This window comes from Choloepus didactylus, chromosome 4, assembly GCF_015220235.1.
Source record: "Choloepus didactylus isolate mChoDid1 chromosome 4, mChoDid1.pri, whole genome shotgun sequence".
Lineage (NCBI taxonomy): Eukaryota > Metazoa > Chordata > Mammalia > Pilosa > Megalonychidae > Choloepus > Choloepus didactylus.
Window position 1 is genome coordinate 47301684 of NC_051310.1, and position 10132 is coordinate 47311815.

Genomic DNA, 10132 nt, shown 5'->3' on the forward strand with positions numbered 1-10132 from the left:
GGATTAATAGCAGACCAGACCTAGCAGAAGAAAAGATTAGTGAATGTGAAGACATAGCAATAGAAACTATCAAAAAAGAAATGGAAAGCAGAAAGAGAAAAAAAAAAAATGAACTAAGCATTAGTGAGCTATAGAACAGCTATAGTTGCAAATATACATGTATTTGGAATCCCAGAAAGGGTGGGATGGGGATGGGGGTAGAAAAATACTGTGCTGTCTTTATTTGCTGACATGATAATCTATGTAGAAAATCCAGGAGACTACAAAAAAAAAGTAAGCTCAGCAAGGTTGCAGGATACAGTGCAATACAGACATACCTCATTTTATTGTGCTTCACTTTATTGCACTTTGTAGATAGTGTGCTTTTACATATTGAAGGTTTGTGGCAATCCTATGTCGAACAACTCTATTGGTACCATTTTTTTTGCAACAGCATGAGCTCACTTCTTGTCTCTGTGTCACGTTTTGGTAATTCTTGCAATATTTCAAACTTTTTCATTATTATTATATCTTTTATGGTGATTTGTGATTAGTGATCTTTGATGTTACTATTGTAATTGTTTTAGGGCACCACAAACCATGCCCATAAAAGACAGCAAATTTAAGCAATAAATGTTGTGTGTGTTCTGACTGCTCCACCAACTAGCTGGTCCCTGTCTCTGTCCCTCTCCTTGGGTCTTCCTATTCCCTGAGACACAGCAATACTGAAATTAGGTTAATTAATAGCCCTATAATAGCCTCTAAGTGTTCAAGTGAAAGGAAGACTCTCATCTCTCACTTTAAATCAAAAGCTAGAAATGATTAAGCTTAGTAAGGAAGGCATATCAAAAGCTGAGATAATCCCAGTACTAAGTCTCTTGGGCCAAACAGTTAGCCAAAGTTGTGAATATAAAGGAAAAGTTCTTGAAGGAAATGAAAAGTGCTACTCCAGGAACATGCAAGTGATAAGAAAGCGAAACAACCTTATTGCTGATATGGAGAAATATAATATATAGAAGATCTATATAAATCTATATAGAAGAGCAAACCAGCCACAACAATCTCTTAAACCAAAGCCTAATCCAGAGCAAGGCTCTAACTCTTTTCAGTTCTATGAGGGCTGAGAGAGGTGAGGAAGCTGAAGAAGAAAAGTTTGAAGCTAGTAGAGGTTGGTTCATGAGGTTTAAGCAAACAAGCTATCTCTATCACATGAAAGTGCAAGGTGAAGCAGCAATTGCTGATGTAGAAGCTGCAGCAAATTATCCAGATAAATCCAAATTATTTAGCTAAGAACAATGATGAGGGTGGCTACACCAAATAACAGATTTTCAATGTAGATGAAACAGCCTTCTATTGGAAGGACTTTCATAACTAGAGAGGAGAAGTCAATGACTGACTTCAGGGCTTCAAAAGCTGGCTCTCTTGAAGCTTTCAGCACTTACCATTCTGAAAATCCTAGGGCCCTTGAGAATTATGCTAAATCTACTCTGTATGTGTTCTATGAAAGGAACAACAAAGCCCAGATGACAGCACATCTGTTTACAACATGGTTTACTGAATATTTTAAGCCCACTGTTGAGAACTACTGCTCAGAAAAAAACATTCCTTTCAAAATATTACTGCTCATTGACAATGCACCTGATCATCCAAGAGCTCTGATGGAGATGTACAAGGAGATGATTGTTGTTTTCATACCTACTAACATAACATCCATTCTGCAGCCCATGGATTGAGGAGTAATTTCAACTTTCAAGTCTTATTATTTAAGAATTACATTTTGTAAGGCTGTATAGCTGCCATAGATATTCTTTTGATGGATCTGCGAAAAGTAAATTGGAAACCTTCTGGAAAGGATTCACCATTCTAGATGTCATTAAGAGTATTCATGATTCATGGGAGGAGGTCAAAATATCAACATAAACAGGAGTTTGGAAGAAGTTGACTCCAACCCTCATAAGTGATTTTTAGAAGTTCAAGACTTCGGTGGGGGAAGTAACTGCAGATGTGGTGGAAATAGCAAGAGAACTAGAATTAGACATGGAGCATGGAGATGTGACTGAATTGCTGCAATCTCATGGTAAGACTTGAACAGATGAGGAGTTGCTTCTTATGAATGAACAAAAAAAGTAGTTTCTTGAAATGGAAACTAATCCTGGTGAAGATGCTGTGAATGTTGTTAAAATGACAACAAAGAATTTAGAATATTACATAAACTTAGTTGATACAGCAGTAGCAAGGTTTGAGAGGACTGACTTCAATTTTGAAAGAGTTCTATTTTGGGTAAAATACTATCAAACAACATCAAATGCTACAGAGAATGAAGAGTCGATCGATGTGGCAAACTTCATTGTTGTCTTATTTTAACAAATTGCCACAGCACCTCAACTTCAGAACTACCACCCTGAATCAGTAAGCAGCCATCAACAACAAGGCAAGATTATGACTTGCTGAAGGCTCAGATAGTAGTTAGCAATTTGTGGCAATCATGTATTTTTTAATTAAGTTACGTACATTGTTTTTTGGACACAATGCTATTGCACACTTGATAGACTATAGTATAGTGTAAATGTAACTTTTATATGCACCGGGAAATCAAAAACTTTGTGTGACTGCCTTTATTGTGATATTTGCTTTATGGTGGTGATCTGGAACCAAACCCACAACATCTCTAAGGTATGCCTGTATATAAAAATCAATTGTGTTTCTATATAGTAGAAGAAATTGAAATTAAAAAACAAAACTGTTTATAATAGCATCAAAAATAATAATGAAATTCTTAGGAATAAATTAGAAAAAGATGTGTGAGACCCTACATGTGGAAAACTGCAAAATATTGTTGAGAGAAATTAAAGAAGTCCTAAATAAATGGAGAAATTTGCCATGTTCATAGGTTGGAAGTTTCAGTATTTAAGACATCAGTTCACTCCCAAATTAATCTACAAATTTAACTCAGTTCTAACAAAAATCCTAGCAGCCTCTTTTTTTTTTTTTTTTGTAGAGACCAACAAGTTGATTCTTACATTCATATGGAAGTGCAATGGACCCAGAATAGCCAAAACAATTTTGAAAATGAACTAAGTTGGAGGACTTAAAACTACCTGACTTTATTTATTATAAAGCTACAGTAATCTAAATAACATAGTATTGACATCAAGATACACAAATAGATCAATGGAGCAGGATAGAGAGTACAAAAATAGACCTACGTATCAGTTTCAACAAAGGGAAAAGTACGATCTTTTCAGTAAATGGTGCTTCAACTATCAGATATATGCAAAAACTGAGCCTTGACCCTTATCTCAAACCATACACAAAAATTAACTCAAAATGGATCATAGACTTAAATGTAAGGACTAAAATTATAAAATGTCTAGAAAAAACTTAGGAGAAAATCTTGTTGCCTTGGGTTTGGCAAAGATTTCTAAGAAGATAAATAACACGAACTTTTTAAAAAATCCATAAATTGGACTTTATAATGATTAAAAACTTTTCGTTCTCAAATATAGTCTTATGAAAAGAAAAAGGCAAGCCACAAATCAGGAGAAAATATTTGCAGAACATATATCAAGAAAGGACTTGTATCTAAATGTATAAAGAATTCTCTCAACTCAACAGTAATAAGAAAACTCTCCAAAAAACAACTTTATTGGCAAACTTTTGAACAGACATTGATTGCAAATGACTACATGAAATGATGCTCACTATCATTACTCATTAGGGAAATATAATTAAAATAATGAAAAACTACTACATACCTAATTGAATGACTGAAATTAAAAAGACTGACAATATCAAGTGTTCATGACATGTGGAGCAACCTCTGGGGTTAGGGGTGGTGTAAAGGGGATGGGTTTTGGCTAGAGGTTACTTTCCTCAAAACAAGTAAGCAAGCAAACACACACACCACGTACGCTTCCCTAAAGCCAGATTTTTTTTCCTTTTGGTCAGTATCCTGATATTTTTATTAAAAACATTATATTTTCTGATTTATTTGCTTTCAGTTAGAAAAGGCTTATTTTTTCATCCTTTGAACACTTAGGATGTGGCAAATCTTGGGAAATTGCCCAGCTCCCGCCACGTGCTGCTTAGAATGTCATTAGGTGGGCTAGTGAGGGGAATACACAGCTGTTTCCAGGTGATAAAGGGGAGGGAGATTTTTGTCCTTGATTTTATCTTACTTTCTTTGGTATCTGGGGAGCACTGTGCCAAGTGCTTGCCTTTTCTTTTCTTTTTTTTTAACTGTGTTTCTGTACTTCGTGAAAAGTCAGTCAATTTTGTTCTAAAATGCATGCTAACTGATGTTTTTACTTTGGGGGAGTGTAGGAGGGTAATTTTTATTGTTTCCTGAGAGACCAGGCAGTGAGCATCTCATTGCCCCTGCCCAGAGCCTGGCACTCAGCAGCCGCCCTGTACTTATGTGTGGGCGAGTGAGTCAGTGAATGCCCAAGTGAGGGCACGATACTGCTGACCCAAGAGGGAGTCAGGCAGAAAATGGGTAATCGTCAGCCCCATTCCCTCCCAGAGTGATTCTAAATAAGCTAATCTTTTTTTTTTTATAAACGTCTTCCCATATATAAAGTTGGTACATTACATGCCCTTTTCAAAACTGCAGTCCTTCCCCTTCCCTCCTCCAGCCCCTTTTCAGGAAGGGCTCTGAGTCCTGAAGGCCTTTTGGTTCCTAGGGGGCTGTGCTGACCCCATAGTCTGTAGAAGGCCCAGGGCTCACCATTGGCAATGACTGCTGGTTGATGAAGGGGCGATTCAACAGCCAACATACGTTCTCCCAGGGAAAGCTTGTCACGACACAGGGAGGCACTGGGGTGCCTTCATATTACTGTAATTGTTAGTTTTGAGGATTTATTTGATTATTTTTTTTTCAGAATTAAATTTTATTTCACATTGATGCAAACCGTGAAAAAAATTTACATTTCCCCACACTAGAGCAAAACTTGTCAATAGAATAAGATATCTTACCACAAATAAGATGTTGATTTGTATAACTGAACATAACTGTTTATATCCTTCAAAATAAAAGACAATGCATTTGTAAATGATTGTTTAAAAGTTTTAAATCCAGACATAAACATATGGCTTAATTATTAACATTCTATATTTTACACTGCCAAATTATTTCCATTATCAGTTAGCACCCATTTATACAGATGCAATCCCATCATTGTTTTATCAGTTGGAATACAGTCTCCAAATTAACAAGTCAAAATACCAAGCATACACTTCAATTAAATATTAAACCATGTGGTAATTAAACCATATGTATTGAGTCCTGACTACCCTTTATCACCCAGAAATTTGTTTTCAAGTAAGTTTTACCAGTAATCTGAAAATATTGACTAAATAAAGTCAAAAGATTGCTATTTTTATGTCTGCACAAAAACTAATTTAAAAAATCATTTGATTAAAGTCAAAATTTCAAAGATGTTCATTGGCAGATAAAAGTAAAGCAAAATTTTCTGATGGATTCTAATTTTCCACAGTAGCTGGTTTCAAACATGTACAAAGTAAGTAAAATTAAACTCTGTGCTACAAGGAGAATCATCTTAGATCAAATCACCTTAGAAATTACAATTTTTAAGATCAAGTCTTAAATGTTTCAGGACATACTAAAGTATGATGTAATCATTCTTCCTGTTGATTACAGAAAATTAAAATCACAGAACTATTCCTGTTCCCTGAACTAAAGACTCTGATAACTGAATAAGTCTAAATTTGGACTAAGAAACAGTTGAAGAAATAAGTAGTGCAGAAGTTTTAAGTGTTGTTTGGTTTCATTAGAAGTATAAATACATCATAAATACCATGTGTCTGTGATTCAGAATGTCAAATTGCAGCATTTATTAACACCAGATGTCTATGACAGGGAAGCAATATTTGGTCTCCTATGAAGGATAATAAAGGAAGAACACATGTCTTTTCTAGAAAGGAGAAAATAGTATTAACTGGGAAATGATAGGGAAAAAAAAGTCTCGTCACCCAAATAAAAGGGCCATTAATTGAGGAGAGCAATATTACTCTTTCATTAACACTTAAAAGTTTTATCCCTATTATTAAGGATTATATAATACCATCTCTTTTTGTATTATTTTGATGTATGTCAATACCATCTTATTTTGTATTATAATTATTATGTATATATGAATACATGTATGAAAATACGGCCGCTGTATGGTGACTAGGCAGTTTTGGAATAAATCCATAGTCTAAGTTATGGCAAGCTTAAATAATTTATATCTTAATTACTCATTTACACCTGAACAAATTTTCTTTAAGCATACCAATAATTTCCAAATGATGTAATAAATATTCTGGTTGCATTATTTTATTATTTTTCTGAATTACATTTGGGAAAAAGAAACCAGCTGCTTCACCTATTTTACTGCTAGTATTACTGTGGGATCACATTATACAAATACATGAATAGAAACTTAAAAGAACATACATTTCCCATGAGACATTATTTAGTTTGTGTTATTGGTATGTATTTGCAAAACATTCTAACACTGCAAACAAGAAGTTTCAGGATTGGTCACATTTCAGTTTCTTCTCTACTACATGATGCTAGTGTAGTTCTATCCAAGGCCTCAGTGATGTCAATCAACTGATGGTAGATATCCATCATTTCCTGGTGATGTGAACTGTGCATCAAGCAGTTTTTGAAGGTTACATTGGCTGGATTTACCAGTGTTTTTAGCTTTTCAGCAGTAAGAGAACCAAACATTAAGGGAACTAAAGGGTCACAATTTCCATGGCACTGGAGGATAGACATGTCTTTGTTAGCGCCGCTGATAGGACCCTGTGGAAACGAATCCCAAAGTGGAAACCAGCAACTGAGTGCAACCACACCTGCCAGTTTCTGCTGTGTGGTAAGAGCAGTATATAAAGATAACACTCCTCCTTGGGAAAATCCTCCCCAAATAATCCTGTTAGAAAGAATTCCATTCTTCCCCTCTTGGCCTATCAAAGATTTGACATTTTCTGCTGCCTGCTTGATTCCAGGTTCATCTTCCTGTGAATGGGGGGAAAGCCCAGTAATATCAAACCAAGAAGGCATACTCATGTTCACATTTAATGTAACAGGCGTAACCGGTGCATGCAGGCAGATATATTTGCTATGTGAACTTCTGATACCTCTGAAGGCTTCTGCCCATCCAGGCCCTGTGTCTCCCAATCTGTGAAGAAAGATAACTGCCACTGTGGCCTTGCGGGTGGCGGGCACCCAGGCGGGCAGCGGGGCTGACATGTTTTTGCGGCACATGCACGGCTCGGTGGCTGTGGTTTGAAGAGGAAGGGAGAAGGAGCCCGCGCGGGTCTTGGTCCCAGATGAGCAAGCGAGGAGCAGGAGTTCCAGCCTGCCCCTTCCCCAACCTCCCACTCCGGGCGTGCCCTCCTGATTAATTTTTAATAACAGTTTTTGGGTTCTCTTTCAAATCCAAAAGACATAAAATTTCTTTTCGGTGGTAGAAATCCATGGAGCATATGTCACCAAGCAGAACAGACTAAGGGATAGGTAAAAGAAAGCATCTATTAATGCAGCTGGCATCAATTTTAGGAAAAGTCAGCTTCAAATAATTTTCTCCATGATTTTATTTGATTAATAATTCTCTGTGTGTGTATCTAAGGTATGCATTAGCATGCATCTTTGTCTTTTTTGTTATTACGGTGTGACTGGCTAAAAAAATGCAAGAATTTGAATATGTGAATTCAATCCAATTCTTCCAATATATGAATGCTTAGTCTGTGCCAGGCATTGTGATAGGTGATGGGGATTTAATGACAAGAAAGACTGTCTGTGCCCTCATAGTGCTAATTTCCAGTCTAATTGAGGATGGGAGGGTGGCTGTGGGGCATGTGCATGGTCGTCTAGTGGGACAATGTGGAACCCTTAACTGGGAGACACATGGGGTGCTGTCAGAGCTTTAGGGGTGGAACCTAAACCAGACTTAGGGTGAGATGGCGGGGAGATTAGGAGAAGCTTCCAGAAGGAAGTCCATGACCAGGCTGGGATCTAATGGAGGAATGGATATAGCTAAGCATAAGGGGAGAAGACGCAGGTCAGAGGAAGGAGAGAGTTCTTAGGCAGAAAGTTCAGCATGTTCAGCGAATCACAAGTTCAAAGAATTAAAAGTAGGACTGTATTCAAGGTGAGATGTGGTGAGCACTGAGGCTGGAAAGAGTGGGAGAGACCTGGTACCCTTGATTGCTGCACCACGTGGCTTGGGCTTTATCCCGAGAGCACTGGGCTGTCATTGAAAGGAGCCGCATGTACCAGTTTGCATTCTGGCCGCTCAGAGGGCACATGCTGGGTTCCGTGTGGGGCTTGTTTCTTCCTCAGTGACAGAGTAGGTCACCTGCTGTGGGGGATAGTGGGAGGTTTGAGGACATGGTGGGGGGTACTCAGGAAGAGCCATGATGGTCAATGAAGTGATTGGGTGGCCTGGAAAAGCAGTAAGGGGGTTCTGGGCTACTGTAAAAGATTTTAAATATGAGTTATCAGATATTATGGAGGTCCCTCTGGACATGGCAAAGTAATAAGTTTGCATAGTTGTGGTTCATTATGTTTCCTGCCCACAATGAACTGAAAGGGATGAAAATGCCAATGAAAATAGAGAACAAAATTGGCAAAACAAATTCCATGTTTGATGGCAGGCTCTGTTCTCATTACAGTCTGCAGTTTCCTTTTATGTCACATACTTGTTATTTATTCTTACTTTGAACTCGAAAATCATGGAAGAGAAGCACTGTATTTCCCTGCTCCAGGGAATCAAGGAGTTGGGTTGTTATTGGTGGTGGGAGCAGATTTACCTGAGCTACTATTTTGCATCTGATGAGCAGTCACAGTATCTCAGCAATTGAGTCAGAAGGGATTTAAACTCGGGGCAGGGCAGGATGGGGAGCCAACCTACCTCACAGAGTGGGTGCGGGATCTAAGGAGATAGGGGCATATAACCTGTGTCCCATTGAGGAACCGAGGCCAGGGGAGCTGGGTGGAGATGTGGATACAAATCTGGTCTGTCCTGCTCCAGCCGGGTGCTACCTGAAGGGTGACAATGAAACCCAGGCAGAGGTGACAGTGGGACCGTGCTGTGGCTGACTGAGGCATGTGGTACACACGAAGGGGTGGGCAGGGGAGGTTTCATGACATTGGTCATGAGTTTATGTTTATCAAATTCCTCTTAGAAGAGGGACGCTCCTAGGGGCTGAGAGTGGGATTCGTCTCACTTTCGAACTACCACTGTATGTGTATTTGATGCTGCAGAAGAGAAACACCAGGTGATGGTTCGAGGTGATGAGATACATTTACTGCTGTGACAAGGCAACACTTCTGGCTCTGTGCACTTTGAGAGGTGATTTAGTATGTTCTGCATTTAGTCAGACTTTCCCATCCAGCTCAGGGATGGGGCTGGCTCTCGCAGAAGAAGAGCACAGAGAGGTAAAGCCATGCTTTTACGATTTTACCACATCCACAGATGTCAGAATGACCCAGGTCAGTTTGGCCTCCTTTCTGGAGAACGTAGGCATGCTTAGCGACTGAGTACACAACTTTCTCTCAGAGCAGTGACTTGTGGCTTTTATTCTTTGTCCAGGTATGTACCCTTTAGCTGCCGCCACCCAGGAGGCTGAGAGCAGCCGGAAGCTGAGTCACTTACTGAACGCTGTGACAGATGCTCTGGTCTGGGTGATCGCCAAGAGTGGCATTTCCTCCCAGCAGCAGTCCGTCCGCCTGGCTAACCTCCTGATGCTCCTTTCTCATGTCAGGCACGCCAGGTAGAATCCCCGCTGGAGCTGCTCGCCGGGTGCATGGGGGCGTGCACGCTCAGGGCAGGGGGAAGAGCTTTGGCAAAAGTGTTTGCCAGGTTGAGCTGGATAAGGTGCAGGCGTCACCTTTAAAGGAAAATGAACCCCTGAAAGGGTAATGGGGGGCTTCATTAGTGCACATCCATATAGTAGGCATTGAATGACTGTCATGTGGCACCTCATAGGATTTATTGCATCCTCTGGGGGCTCAACTGCTTTTTTAGTTGTAGGGGATTAGAGCTTGTTCATGAAATTATAAAAGGGACACTCCTCCTCCCTGAAAATGAACTGCCACCCCTCCCTGCACCACCCAGGCCCTGAGGTCATTTGTTTGCCAGGT

The 10132-nt window shown here is 39.3% G+C and overlaps 2 protein-coding genes across 4 annotated transcripts in view; one reads left to right on the plus strand and one right to left on the minus strand.

Annotated features, from left to right (window-relative positions):
- The window catches only part of ESR2 (estrogen receptor 2), a 115493-nt gene that overhangs the window by 70166 nt on the left and 35195 nt on the right, over window positions 1-10132 (plus strand). For 2 of the 3 annotated variants that reach the window (XM_037832567.1, XM_037832568.1), the window contains exon 8: window positions 9582-9762. The exons of the other annotated variant lie outside the window; for it this stretch is intronic. In XM_037832567.1, the coding sequence (XP_037688495.1) occupies window positions 9582-9762 (181 nt within the window). The remainder of the gene's footprint in view (window positions 1-9581; window positions 9763-10132) is intronic. 3 annotated transcript variants of the gene reach the window in all.
- On the minus strand, window positions 6524-7252 carry LOC119530872 (acyl-protein thioesterase 1-like). Its single transcript, XM_037831585.1, has 2 exons — window positions 6887-7252; window positions 6524-6790 (listed from the first exon to the last, which is right to left on the minus strand). The coding sequence occupies exons 1-2, from the start codon at window positions 7250-7252 to the stop codon at window positions 6524-6526; spliced, it is 633 nt and encodes a 210-aa protein (XP_037687513.1).